The sequence below is a fragment of the Schistocerca cancellata genome, chromosome 2 (assembly GCF_023864275.1).
Source record: "Schistocerca cancellata isolate TAMUIC-IGC-003103 chromosome 2, iqSchCanc2.1, whole genome shotgun sequence".
Taxonomy (NCBI): Eukaryota; Metazoa; Arthropoda; class Insecta; order Orthoptera; family Acrididae; genus Schistocerca; species Schistocerca cancellata.
In genome coordinates this window covers 577,389,659-577,405,195 of record NC_064627.1, presented here as the reverse complement: position 1 = coordinate 577,405,195, position 15,537 = coordinate 577,389,659, and the positions used below count along the sequence as shown (strand labels likewise).

The 15,537-nt window shown below is 38.7% G+C and overlaps 1 protein-coding gene across 5 annotated transcripts in view; it reads left to right on the top strand.

The window, feature by feature from the left end:
* LOC126162182 (GTPase-activating protein skywalker) overlaps positions 1-15,537 on the top strand; it is a 310,386-nt gene that overhangs the window by 245,828 nt on the left and 49,021 nt on the right. For all 5 annotated transcript variants that reach the window (XM_049918508.1, XM_049918507.1, XM_049918506.1 and 2 more), the window contains exons 6-8: positions 1,043-1,150; positions 1,315-1,488; positions 4,804-5,022. In XM_049918508.1, coding sequence (XP_049774465.1) covers positions 1,043-1,150; positions 1,315-1,488; positions 4,804-5,022 — 501 coding nt within the window. The remainder of the gene's footprint in view (positions 1-1,042; positions 1,151-1,314; positions 1,489-4,803; positions 5,023-15,537) is intronic.

Genomic DNA, 15,537 nt, shown 5'->3' with positions numbered 1-15,537 from the left:
AGTAAGCGTGGAAGAAAACTGTCATCCTCCATATTGCCAAGAACGGAATTACATAACGCCACACATGGTTGTTTGTACCCTCACAAAGAGCTCGCAGTAGTTGAATTTTGTATGGTCTTGTGTAAACGCTGATGCAACACACGTCAGACAGATGTCAGGGGCATGTTGAGCTGTCGAGCTGCACGGCAAACAGATTTCTGCGGACTCTTTGTGAAAATATGGTAGATGCGTTCGACATCTGTGTCACACTCTCTGGGATGGACTGGCAATTTGCCTTCACACAAACAACCTGTTTCTTGAAATTGCTCATACCATCGCTAATGCTCTGTGCTGTATGAGGATTCACACCATACCTAGTATGAAAGTCACGCTGAACTGTTATTAGTGACCTGCACTTTGCAAAATGTAGAACAGAAAACACTTTCTGTTGTCCCAACACCATTTTTACTAGAATTGAAGCAGACACAGATTGCTGCTAACTAGCGGGAACTATGCAAAACTCGAGAGTTTACTCTTTCCAACAGTACGTTGTTAATGCACATATCTCAAATAACATAATAGTTATGATTTCTTTAAATTGGATGATTCTTTTTGGTACGCCCTGTATATGCTCTGCTGTACGCTTAATTGATCTTGACTGCAGTAGACAGTGTACCTCCACACCATTCCCTGAGATCTGACAGCATGATAACAACTAATGAAAGTTAGTAAGCATTGGTATTCATAAAGATCAAAGATGATAATTTCCTGAATATCTTTGGGGGGGGGGGGGGGAGTCCTTAGCCGTAAAATAATTTTTCTGTTAAAGGACTGTATACTTGAATACCTGTTACAAGTGATTTTGTGTTTGCTGTTATATAATATCAAAATTTGGTCTGTGTAAGATGCTTTTCATACACTTCATGGTTTCAGTAAGTAACTGGAGTAGTTGTCATGTGCACTTTATCATATTTTGAAATAATTGCTTTTATAGTGTGTTCTTTTCTAGTTGTAACAATACTGGCACTAATAACACAAGTAATACATATTTCGTGCTTGACAGAAAGGTGCTGCTGTTCATCTTGCTCGACACTGCCCTGATGCACAGTCTGAACGCATATATTCAAATTGGTTGTGGTGGATACTGCAGGGGATTCCATTCAACCACTTGGTAACTTGATTAATTGTTTAATGCTCTTTATTGAACTAAATGTCATTATTGAATTAGAAACTGCAATTAAAAATATTACTCTCAAACACTCTTGCAATAGTTATCAGGCTGTAAACTCATTATCTTCCATTTATCTATGTACTTTTTTTTTTATTTAATTTTAGGTGCGTGTAATGGATTGTTTCTTAAATGAAGGTATTAAAGTGCTGTACCGTGTGGCAATGGCTCTTCTGCTGCTTTTCTACAAATACTCTGCTCCTCAAAACTCTGAGTGGATGAATCAGATACTAAAGCATGGAATTGAAACAGCATTTATGAATTTCTGCAAGCACATACCGGTACAGTAATTTTTCTTGTATCTAAAGGATTCTTTGCTTTCCTTTTGATCATCATCTTTCAGTAGTAAATTTCTGATAAGAGGTAGTATTTGACGAGCAAAATGTCTTTAAGTTAAAAGATCAAGGAAAGCAAGTGTTCATTCCTCAGTTGAACTGTCCCTTAAATAACTTGTTGGATTGACAGTTGCTTTCTTTCGGAGTATAGCATTAAAAGTGAAATATAAGGTATTTGGAAATTCTGATTACAACCTTCTAGGACTTAAAGAGGGGAGTGAGTACATAATATTTTGAAAAGGAACCCAAGTCTGGAAACATACTGTTTCTGTGTGCTGCAGCTGTTTGAAAACCTGTTCGCTGGGTGGTCGCGGTTGGCGTGGCGGAGGGAGGGGGTCGTTCACATCAGATTGGCTGGTGTTGGTTGACATCTATCCTCCCTCTCTGACCTAGTTTGAGCCTCATTGAGGCGTCTGTGAGTGTTACAGTGTACAGTACACATTTCCAGAATACACCGAAATGATCCTTCTGAATGGCGAAGCTTGCGGTAATGGGAGAGCTGCTCATTACCTTTATCAATATCATTCTCCACAACATTCACCTCCATTGCGTACACTTTTCGCCACAGTTTCACTACGGCTTGAAGAAAGGGTACCTTCACAGCCAGCAGGCACGATTGTATTGCTCCAAGGAGATGCTGTACACTTGAATTATAAGAGGCCATACTGCATCACATTGAAGAGAACCCATCAACAAGTACATAAGCAATTTCTTTGGCTATTAATGAGTGGAATTATAAAACAAGCGATGTACTGAATCGCCTAATCAGTTACTCCTAAAAGTGGTCACATTACCAGCATGTTTTCACATGCTTGTAGCACAGAAACTGTATGTTCCTGAACATAGATTCCAATTCAGAATATTACCTATTCATTCCTCTATACAACTCCTTTAAGCCTGTAACAGGAATTCTGAACATCCTGTGTTCAAAACTAAGTAATTCATTGTAACAGTGATAGGAATCAAACCATTTAATTTTGGGTGTGCAGCTGTGCAAATAAAATTTCTTCCACTGATACTTCAACCGCATATCATCCAGCCATCCTCAGAGCGACTCACAAGACTGACAACAAGGTGCCAAGAGCAGCCTTATATGCTCCACCGGGGCAGTGTGCACCTGCGAGTCACAGGCGCCGGTCAGCAGCAAAGAGATACACTTACACAAGTGCTGCCTGTGGCGAAGGCGTACAGACATTTGATTTGCTTATCAATGAATGTTCAATGGAGATGACACCATGATGACTTCCTGCAGTTTAATTATCCTAAGAGCTGGATTCCATGCTTTGACCAAATTAAAACCATTATCTCTATTTATTAAATTTTTAGCTAATCTAATCTCTATAGCTTCCTTGAGATTGAATTAGCTGATAAGTTAATAAATAGAGATAACGGTTTTAATTTGAACAAAGTGTGGAATCCAACTCTTGCGGTAACTAACCTGCAGAGAAGTCATCATGGTGTGATCACTGCTGAACATTCATCGATAAGCAAATCGAATGTCTGTACGCCTTCACCACAGGCGGCGCATGTGTAAGCGTATGTCTTTGCTGCCGATTAGCATCTGGACTCGCAGGCGCATACTGCCACAGTGGAGCATATAAGGCCGCGCTTGGTACCTTGTCGTCAGTCTTGCGCCACACTCTGAGGATGGCCAGACAATATGCTGCCGAAATATCAGTGGAAGAAATTTTATTTGTATGGCTGCATGTCCGAAATTTAATAGAATATTCATTACGCCGCAAAAAGTTGGAAATGCACTTAGGAGTCACACATTTTATTTTACAGCATTTAGTACACAAGTATAATTTCGACTTTGAGAGTAGCTATTGATGAAAGAGAAGAATTTAATCAGTGACCTGTGGAAGTAAAAATGGAAGAAATAGAACACGCTCAAAGAATGGATAAGAATAGTGGAACATGATAAAGGTGCATTGAGAAACAACCATCCTCAGAAAAGATATTTAAAACAAAGAAAGGCGGGTGGGGAGGGGGGGGGTGACAGTGAATCCTCAGTTTGTTTTACCTTTTTATGGAAAAATAGGCTGATTTCAGTGCCACAAAGGCTGATTTCAGTGCCACAAAGGTGGAAGTACTATGATAATGACAAGTGTCTCATTGCTTAAGTATACCATTCTATGTACATAACTTTTTACGGCGATGTAGTTTCATAATGCCCCAGGGGCAAAGTAACCTAATTGCTAAGTAAACTGATTATTTCTAAACAAAACTGCAGCCTATGCACAAGTAAAATGATGTCTTCCAACAAATAAGTGAAGAGTGATTTTCCTTGCAGTTACAATATATAACTTTAACGTAACTGCAAGTATTTTCACAATAGAACAATTTTACAACAATTCAAATAAATATTTTTATAAGTTTATTGTTGTTTGAATCAGTGCAGTTCCATTACATTTTTGATCAGGGCAGAAATATTGGAACCATCTGTTAACCACGTGGCTTTGTGACACTAGCTTTTACGTTATCACATCTCTGTTAGTTTCCCATCTCCCCTGTGTTCGAGCCCAAGTCACATATAAAAAGAACAACAAAAAGCAGGGTTTCAGTAGTGTGTTGTCTTACATACTGTTCCATTCTTGAAAGAGAAAATTCCATTTACGATGTCATTCACCGGATCACAGTCCTTTCACAGCTTATCGTCAAACTGAAAAAGCGCTTGTCCATAAAGAAGTATATTGGCACATTAGATATTGTCTTATATCAGCAGCAAAATCTGCTTGTGCCCCATGGTGCATGTATCTCATTCCCCAATCATGGGTGAAATTTTAGTTCCCTTGGATCCGGACTTAGCGAAAAGTTTACATTTCAAATACATTTGTGCCAACTAGGACAACACTTCAGTAATGGCTTGTAATATCACAAATGTCTCGTTGACAGACCCATATTTACTGGAATGTTCTTGCTTCTATTGTTTTATACTGCCATCATGATCAACCCGCAAATTAGAACAGGAAGTTACATATTCTACAGTAACTAGATTTTTACCAGCATGATTCATTAAATGAACGTATTCTCTGTCGTAAATGGTGGCATAGTTAATTCTGCGAAATTATTTCTTCACATTCAGCGTTTAAATAGGGTCAATTCATATAGTCAGCACTTACACATGCAAGTGCCATCTATGGCTTCTCATATTATAGTATGATTTAGTTAGTTTCACGTATAGATGATGTTATATAAAAGAATATGTGTGAAAAAAGTACTTTTATTTTAATCACAGCTTTTTCTGTTTGTCTTACATAGGTGACTCCTGCAAAAATGTTAAGGACAGCATTTGGTGTTAGAGGGCTTAGTTCAGCATATATATCAAAAGTATTTTTGAAGACAGAAATGATTTTGAAAAGTAAATCTGTTCAGAGCAGTTCCCGCCAACTTGTGAGGTCACGTTCCAGTGAGAACTTGCCAACGAGTCAGTCTCAAGTTAATATTCAAATGATGTCCCATACGCTTACTATCAGAGAGGTAATTTTAGACATGAATGTTGTATACTTTAACACTGTTAATATGGTAGTAATATTTCAATAGTTGTGTGTGTTCTGTGAAGAATGTAAATGGTATAAATTTATTTTGTAATTTCCATGTGCTATTCCTTTTCTCACGATGTTCCACTTATAATGGCAGGAGTAACTTCTATTTTTGATAATCAAAATAGAGCCAAATGCACCAGAATAAAAAAACATAAATAAAATGAAGTTATATTGTGGCTATTCTTATAACTTAGGTTGTGTTAATTTTTAATACATGTTTTACCGTGATGAGGCCGACAAATGAGACAAAATCATATTGCTTTTTAACTTTAGGCATATTGGTTATGGCAACTTTACCTTCTCTCCTTTACATCCACCTATTTAATGTTTGAGAAGGATCCGTTTTTGTTCTTACAGTCTGTTAAACTATGTGCTATTGTTATTGCATTTCGACAGTGCCTCCACTATTCTGGTAAACAGATCTGACATTGAAAGAAGTACTGCATTGTAATACTCATCTAAACAGTAAGAAAAATCATTAGTTAATATTATCTTGGTTATGTATCTAATGAACGAAGCTTCAGTTTTCTTCATTCATGCAGTGGCAGAAAATTTAAATCTGGAGAAATTCCGAATATTTTACATTGTACATCTAGCATTACCACAAATTGTAAATGATTTACAGATGTGTACTTACCATAAAGAAGACATGCCACATTGCAGACAGGCACAATTAAGACACATACACACACTTGTGTCTGTGTGCGACTTGACATGTCTTCTTTACAGTAAGTAGTAACCTGACTGTTCCTGCGTTGTTGATATTCCTACCTAGAGTTTCCATTGATGCACAGATCTATTATGTTTGTCCATATGGAATTAAGTTATCTGACGTGAGCCCAGCTGTCTGACTACAGTCAAACAATAAACTATCTAACCATAGTACAGTTTTGCTGCAGCATTGAAAGTGAAACAAGAATTTGTATTAAACCGGGAGAACTGATATTTTTCTCTACATCCTTAAATGATTTAATCTTTAGTACACATTTTATAAGACAGTTTCTGTTCTTTGGTTGCTTAGGAAGTTTAACGAGAGTGATGATGCATGTGTCAGATTAGTTGCAATGATTCCACCATACTTAAAAGTACACAGTAAAAGTACAAAACAAATCGGCTAAATCTCAACAAGTTTTCCTCAATCATCTTAAGTTTATAACAATGTAAAGTAAGGGAAAGGTAATTGCTCACATGCAGTAGATCAATGTGTGGAGCACAGTAACACATAACAGAATTCATTCTAGCTTTCAAGCAGTACCTCTCTCTCTAGCAATAGTACTCACATTCACATACACAACCACACAGAAACCCAAACGCACACTCCCTTGACCATGGCAAGACTGATTACAATAGCCAAAAAAATTTACTTTTTATCTGAAACTGTCATGAAAGCAGCCAATCTTTATGTTGAAGGTGTGCTGATAACAAAAATGTTAGTGAAAATGCAAGATTAGCTTTAATTTTTAAGTTATGATAGCTTTACATTATTTCCTAAATAAGCATATGCATGTATTTACCTTGGTGTTATCCCTCAGAAGGAGGTCGTTGAAAGCACAATCGTTTTGCCTGGCATTTGCAATTTTCTGCTTGTGATTCCCTGATTAGCGTCCAGCAGTAATTGGCTAACATTGATGCACTCCACTTTCCCTGCTATCTTATCTCCAAGTCCAAAATTTGCTTCGTGATAATTGGTTACAGTACCACAGTTGCCAGGAAAGAAGTCCAGGAAAGAACCTGAAATATAAATTTAAAGACATGTTGCAACCCAGTCTTTTGTAGCAATGCATATTCTTCAAGATTCTTATAATTTTCTGCCCTCTTATTTCCTAGAAAGTTTTCTGACACTTGAACAAAGGGATCCCAAGCTAACTTTTCACTGCCTGTCTGGATGGTGTTGAAATGCTTATCTGTGTACAGTTTCCATATCTCGGGTCGCATGAAAAACCCCTCTTTTATTTTTGTCTCGCTAAGATGTGGAAATTTCTCTTGAAAATAGAGAAATGTTTCCCCAGTTTTGTCCATGGTCTTAATGAAGTTTTTCATTAGGCCCAATTTTATATGAAGAACAGGGAGGATAAAGTTCTTAGATTTGCCAGTGTAACATTGTGAGAGCCTGCTTCAAGTGATTGAAGTTTTTATAATGAAATACTTTGGCACAGTTATCCCAGAGGCACAGGAAGCAACAGCATTTGGAGGTGCCATGTTGTATCCTAAGTAATATGCCTATGACTATAAAATTCCTTGAAATCTACCAATTAAACTTGGCATAGTTCAATCGCAATAACAATTGTTTTATGTTATCGTATGATTTTTTTTTTCCCCCTCCATGTAAGGTGCATACCCAATAAGAATAATGATGCCATTATGCAGTAGCACATACTTAGCCTCACTGATAACTATTATAGTCAATGCGCATAGCTGCCATTAGTCCCACTACAAAATACAAAGTTATTTTCGTTTTAGAAAAATGGTAGGAATGGCATGTGCAGTTACAGAATTCAGTCACATTACTGTCTTATCAAGACAATTCCACTGTTTTGTAATCTTGATGCCAACAGTTCAGCTTTTCCTTTTGGTAATACCAGATCTCTCACTAGGTCATTAAGTTCACACTGTGTTATTTTATGAATTTTTGTACACTCATTTTTAAACACAAAATAAGGGTCTTTTAACAGGGTGTATACAACCCGGGACAACCTGGAGATCCGGGAAAAACCCGGGAATTTTTTCATCCGGCAGAAAACGAGTAAAAACCCGGAAATTTTTTAGAATTTTGGGAATTTTTCATTCTTTTAGTTTTGAGTTAAATTTTTGTAATTTTGACTGGTAAGAACCGATACTCTAACAAAGGACATTACTGTATCCTGCTAGTGCAGAACAATACTTCAACAATAAAACATAAACTAGATAAAAAAACAAAAATAACTTAAATTTCAAAGGAAATGCGCCATATACAACAACGACACACAGTGCTCACACAAGTGTTTGCCAACAGCAAAATGTGTCAGAGGCTTTAGGAAGACTATGCAATGCTTCATAACAACAGATTGCCTCCCATGAGCATGAAGTCACAACTGTTTACATTAGTCGTTTTAGCAGTTACGAGCGGGCCCGTGCGCATGCGCAGTTAAGTCGCGTTTGAGTAGTAGATTCTCCCGCTTCTGGCTACAGGAATGTGGCTGTTGGCTGTGCAAGCAGTTGCAACAAGCAGCTAGATGCTACCGGAAAAATTCATATACTTGAGGAAAAAAACCTTGTTTCACAAAGCGCCAAGCATCCAGTGCGCGTTGGTCTATCGATTATTCATATTATTTTGAAACGCATCCCTGTTGGCTTTTGAACATTTTTAAACACATTTCAAGTTGTTTTCTGAATCAGTCATAAATTGGTATTTGAATGCGTGCAAAGTATATGTGATGTCTCTGTTAGGTGAATCCTCGTCGCATCTAGAAATAAACTTTCTGCAGACAAAAGGCGACGGGGCTATACGAGCTGAGTGGAGTAAAGCCGAACGGATGAATGCCAATCACTGTCAGATTATTTGGTTGATTGGGTTAGCAAATGATCAGCGTTGTTATAATTACTAGTGAAATCCATAGATTGAGACCACCAGAATGGAAATAAACGACTAACAGGAATAACAGGTGATAAAGATTACGTATTATCTTCTCGGTGTATCCAAGAAAATGAAATTTTTACAGAAAATATTTGGCCAGATCCCTACACTAGTAAGGCCCAGTTGTACAGTCCCTGGCTAGCTAGCAGCCACTTATGTTCTATTCTGGAAGTAATGCGAAAACTTGTTGTATGAACATGTAAAAACGCATAACCAGAGAATAATCATGGGATAACTAAACCGTTGATTCTGGCAGGGTTAGTGAAGTTAATTAGCAAACAAATTTTGACAATGGCAGGAGTATCTACAAAATTGTTGATGACAAGATTGTTTGTTAGAATGAGAAAGGAAAAGAAACAGGGACATCACACAAATTATGGAAGAATAAGTCGATTCCAAGTTTATATAAAAAATTTGTAATACTACTTGTCGATCTCATACTTGAGAAACTGGTGCGTATGAATGAAATGTGAAACTATTTCCTAACATAAAGCTTTTTGCTTGTAGTAGGCCTAATAGGCATTTGATATTGGTACTTCATGAATTATATTCTGTAGTGTTATAAAAATGACTATTTGTGCCAAAACAGTTTCATTTATTTGGTGTGTGTTACAAAATTGCTGCAATATTAGAAAGGCCTATTTTGTTTTATCTAGCAGACAGTGACAAAATAGACGTAATCAGATCAAGAAACCACATCAGTCTTGGGTATTATTTGTATTAACAACGTTTTCAGTGTCAGATAACGACAGTTCGATTTTTCATATAGCAAAACATTTGATGAACTTTGATGAGGTAATAGATTCTTTAACAGAAAGGAAAGCATGCCATGTAAAGCTGTAGCAAGATTAGAGAGAAAAAGATGCTAGGAGCTAAGGATTGAAGAAATATGTACCTTCTTGCTTGTCTCTTGTCTTTATTGGTTATGTCACACAAAACAGCAAGTTATTAGCTAATAGGAAATAAAGAGTGCAAATTTTCTGAAGAGTTCTTGTTCTCCCGATTACAAATAATCCCATACGCTATTAATTGCGAGATGTTAAAAAAAAGGGGGGGGGAGCAGGAGAGGCACCACAGGACATTGCAATTTCCACTGCCCTGAATATAGTTTGATGGCATCCATTACAAAATATACACATTTTAATTTCACAGAGCGAAATACAGTGACGTGCGACAGAAGAATGTTGTATGAAGAGACGTTGCACTGCACTTTGGCACACATAAGACATAATACTACGGTTGGAGCTTAAATAGTGGCAACTGTTTATTCACAACCGATGCAAAAGAGTTACATGCTTGCACCTGTTACTGTCCTTCAAAGTAGTCACCAACGTTGTGTAGAACCCATTGGGAGCGATGTGAAAGGCATAATCTGTCAATGCACAGTATTACTGTTTGTCTTTGGAGCATCACCTGCGACCAGCTTTGCGAAAGAAGCGGCAACACTTTTGCGCAACCCACTCATCATTTTGCTCGACAATGTGTGGGCGCATACAGCGCAAGCTGTGGCTGCTCTGTACAGTCGATTGGACTCGGAAGTACTGTACCATTCACCACACTCCCTGGACTTAATTTCTTGTCACTTTGATTTGATTCCAAAGATGAAGGAACCACTTTGTGGCATTCACTTCAGAACTGTTCCAGCGAGTCGACAGGCAGTAGACGGCTCCATTTGCACCATCAACAGAACAGGCTCTGCTAACGGTGTACTACACCTTCCACATCGCTAGCAATGCTTTCTACACAGTGCTGGTGACTACTTTGAAGGACAGTAACAGGTGCAAACATGTAACTCTTTTTGCATCGGTTGTGAATAAATAGTTGCCACTATTTAACTTCCAACCTTCGTAACATGTCTTACATTTCCTTGAACACACGTTTTATGGTTCAGACTTTTCAGAAAGATGTGCGCTACAAGATGAACATATATTTGAAAATTGGATTCTTTTTAGTATTGACCCGGTTCGCAAATATCGTAGATCTGGGACTGATGTGCAGAGCAGTCTGAGTTATAGTGGGTATTCTCCATGTGACCCGCGTTCACGTTTAGTGATTTTGCTGTTTTTCCCCTTCATTTACTCTCATGTCAAATGAAAACAAAACAGATATCTGTGGCCGGGAGCTATCAAGGGAATTAAAATACTTTCACATAATTATGGAAGGCTGAAATATTTTATTAGTTTCGGATTTTATTTTATTTCCACCTTTCTGACAGTCAAGCATTAATCGCCAGAACAATGAAGCTATTTTTTTCTGTTTGCCAAAGAAATTTGACTTTTATTAACCTTTTCCACAGAGGCAGTCAGTGTATTTGAAACTAAATGTTTAAATCCACGGTACTGGCTAGTTTGAACTGTTCGCTGCATTCCAAGTGCATATTTTCATCTTTTAGCATGAATGGCATTATGCCATAATAAAGAACCAAACATTATATAATTCAGTACTGGTGCTCCAAGAAAACTTACATCCCAAAAACAACACTGAAAAGCATAATATCAGGTTGAGGCCTACTTCATTGGGAATGTGGACATACAAATGTACACTTTAATCTGAATTGCGTATTTTAGTATGGTTCACGAAATTCCAATGCCCTTGGAGTATCCTCTGATGTCTTGTTTCTTTCATCACATAATGTATGGTCTTTTAATGTTTTACACGTATGTACATGCGGGCTAACTACATCATGGTAGCTGCGCAAGCACAATGACACCTCTGATCTGCGCTCTGGCAACTGCTGAAACGAACTGTTTTTAACAGGTCGCAGGAAAATATTGCGAATGGTGCTTTGAAAAGCGTTACTTTCAAAGTAACTTTCCTTTTATGTAAGTTGAATTATGTGAGAGAATGTACCATGAATTTCTTAAATCACAGAGCATTTGACTCTCATTTAAAAATCAACTCTTTGATGACTAGCCATTTGAAACCCTGAAGATCAGCCATCATTAAAAATTTTACTGGCACATTTGCGTGTAACACGCAAAAAAGATCAACATTATATGCGAAAGCCTAGCTTCTCTTTGAAATAGGCTCACTATTTTTATATACTTGAATTTAGCATATTTCGTGACGGTACTCACTGTTCTGTGGATGTTTATAAGATGATATTTGACTTTTTTGTGTTTGCTTCAGTCGTCTAGTGAAAGTATGATTCCATAATGCTGTTTCGTCGGCTGCAGAAATGTCCTGGTTCAATGCATTTGCATCATTTTTAGTGCTTCAAATACCATTTTTCCGAATGTGCTTCCTTCTTGGTCACTTGCAAATTATTATAACGGGGACATGTACATTGTTCCACCATCACACACCGAGTGTTCACTGCCAACTGACTATGGTCAAAGACGACTCCAGCGTCAAAGACATTTCACACAACACACACGCTTCCACTTGTAACCAGTCTCTTTGATATTATTCATCACATCTACTAATATGAATCAGTATGCTGTCACTCTCGAACATATAAGCAAATTAGCATAAAATAAGACAAATTACAATTCACAAAAAAAAATTCTGACAAAAACATAAGAAAACATTTACAACCTCCATCATTAGATTTGGTATCGACAAACCCAGTAGAAAATAACACATCTCCCAGATCCATTATATCTTGCAGCTTATTAACCTTAGAGACAAATATTATATGTGAAAGTTTTGCTTTTCTTGTAGCAACACTATGTATGTTAATTTAAACTATTAACTTTCCCTGTTTGTGTGTTCATGCTACTTAACAGTGATGTTGCTGTTGGCTGACAAATCACGTGTCCTGTACTCTGAATATCTGCTGCCATCGGCTGGCGGGATTACGTGACATGAGCTATGACTGGCTTACAAAAGCGGTTCGAAATCTAGATTTCAATGATTTGGAAAGTAACATGGTGTTTGGTGGAATTCTAATATATACTTTTGTAATACGAAAATACGCAGGGTACATGTTGTAGCACATCAAAAATCTTTCCAAAACATGTCTTTTTCCCTGAGTGTCGTTTTCTAAAGTGCTGTGAAGTTCTACGCCCATGTATAAAACCATAACCATTCAAAGGATTGATAAGTTTTACAGTTCTAGGGGAAAATACACTATCACTTAACATGAAAAAACTGTGTTTTCACCCGGGAGAAAGAGAATTTTTAACCTGGAAATCTGGGAATTATTATTATTATTTTTTTCCTTATCCACGTATACACCCTGTTTAAAGAACTAGGTTTGAAGCAGATGATGGAGCACCAGGTTCAGTACTGCCGTTGTCATCATCATCATCGTCGTCATCATTAGGTGGGACAGCAACAGGCAGTCCGTCTCCACGAGGCAGTGCTCACAGTGTCAACAGTATGTTAGGATACGTTGAGAAGACTTTCTCTTCTTGGAAATATCATGTTAATGGAGTTGTGATACAAAAATTACAATCATTCACATGGTTCGAAGTTTCTCATGATCATGAGTATAGCAAAGCCCATGAAGGTCTTTTCTGATTCAACCACAGTTGCAGACTTGGGACAATATATGCAACATACATGAGGAGCCCAGTTCTTGTTCTGGTCCCCAATTTCACAGCCAAAGTACAGTCTGTACACCTTACTAATATATGACATTATTGACCTCCTTTGCGATTTCATTGTAGCCTGTCCGCAGATGTAGCAAAAACTGTCAGCACTCTTTACACATTTGCGAGGCATATTGAATCACAGGAATTGCAATGACAACACACACTAACTACACTTCAGTAACAAGTTCTTCCGGCGTACAAACAGAACACAGCTTATTACAAGCCGAAACTATACTTAAATGAAACGTGCTTCGCCCGTCCCTTCCTCTTCCTCTTCTTCCCCTTCCCCTTCCCCTTGTTGGTATGTGCCTGGGCTAAAGCAACAAAATACACACAGTTGTTGCTGTTACCTGAAACTTCATGACTCTGTCATCAGCAGGATTTCAAAGCCTATATGGCAAGGGATTGGCAGTGAATGCTAATAAAATATAATTATAATTAAATGCACCTGTCTTTAACTTGGAAACAAGAGCTAATTAAAGTATTTAATTCTCATTTTCGTTATCAGTGTGGTCGATATAGTTAACTAACATTTACACTACTGGCCATTAAAATTGCTACACCAAGAACAAATGCAGACAATAAACGGATATTCATTGGACACAATATATTATACTAGAACTGATATGTGATTACATTTTCATGCAATTTGGTTGCATAGATCCTGAGAAATCAGTATCCAGAACAACCACCTCTGGCCGTAATAACGACCTTGATACGCCTGGTCATTGAGTCAAACAGAGCTTGGATGGCGTGTACAGGTACAGCTGCCCATGCAGCTTCAACACGATACCACAGTTCATCAAGAGTAGTGACAGACGAATTGTGACAAGCCAGTTGTTCGGCCATCATTGACCAGACGTTTTCAGTTGGTGAGAGATCTGGAGAATGTGCTGGCCAGGGCAGCAGTCGAACATTTCCTGTATCCAGAAAGGCCCGTACAGGACCTACAACATGCGGTCGTGAATTATCCTGCTGAAATGTAGGGTTTTGCAGGGATTGAATGAAGAGTAGAGCCATGGGTCGTAACACATCTGAAATGTAACGTCCACTGTTCAAAGTGCCGTCAATGCGAACAAGAGGTGACCAAGACGTGTAACCAATGGCATCCCATACCATCACGCTGGGAGATACGCCAGTATCGCGATGATGAATACACGCTTCCTTCATCAAAGTCGGAAATGTGATGGTACGCATTTCTCCTCCTTACACGAGGCATCACAACGACGTTTCACCAGGCAACGCCGGTCAACTGCTGTGTGTGTATGAGAAATCGGTTGGAAACTTTCCTCATGTCAGTACGTTGTAGGTGTCGCCACCGGCGCCAACCTTGTGTGAATGCTCCGAAAAGCTAATCATTTGCATATCACAGCATCGTCTTCCTATCGGTTAAATTACGCATCTGTAGCACGTCATCTTCGTGGTGTAGCAATTTTAATGGCCAGTAGTGTATTTTATCCCACTTACATTTTCACTGTTGGCTGGTGTTGTTTGTACTGGGTTATTGAAAGCAGTTGTCTGAGCTGATGGGAAGTGGGGAGGGGGGTAGGACAGGAGGCAAGAAGGGGTAGTGGGAGAGATGTCAGGTCTTTGGACAGATGAATTTGCTGTCACACAACAAGGTGAAAAAGTACAGAATTTACAACAGAGTGTAAAAAGAGGGTGATGGAGTGAGGGGAGGATCGGGAAAGGGAGAGAACGATGAAGATTAAGCGGGAGAGGAGAGAGAAGGCAGAGGGGTTGAAAAGGGGGGAGAGAAGAAGATTGGTGGGAGAAGACAGTGCATGATCTGGACAGAGAAGGAGTTGTATGGAAGAAGAGACAAGGGGAAAGGTAAGGTGAGCATTGGGAATCGGTTAGTGAAGGTGTAAGGCAGGCTTCTCAAGGCCTTTAGGTCCATCCCAAAATGTGATACCAGGATCCCTCTCCCTCCTCACATTAGCAACCCCAAGCCCTCCTTCCTTTTTTCTATTTCCTCGAGCTCGACAAACCAAACCTCACATGTCTGTCACTGATCGTCCCATTGTGGCTGGGTACAATGCTCCCACACAATGAACCTCTGTCTTTGCTGACCAGTACCTTCCATCTTACATTCAAGACATTGGTGTCACATCCTTTACGTTCAAGACACTGCTCACTTCCTTTACTGCCTCTCCACAGTTCCTGTCCTGTTACCACCAAACTCCTTGTTGGTCACTGTGAATGCCATGGCCTTATGCAGAACATACCTCATGCTCGTGGCCACAAGGCCATGGAACACCCCTTTCCCCCATCATTGTCCTGATACCAAATCCACCAC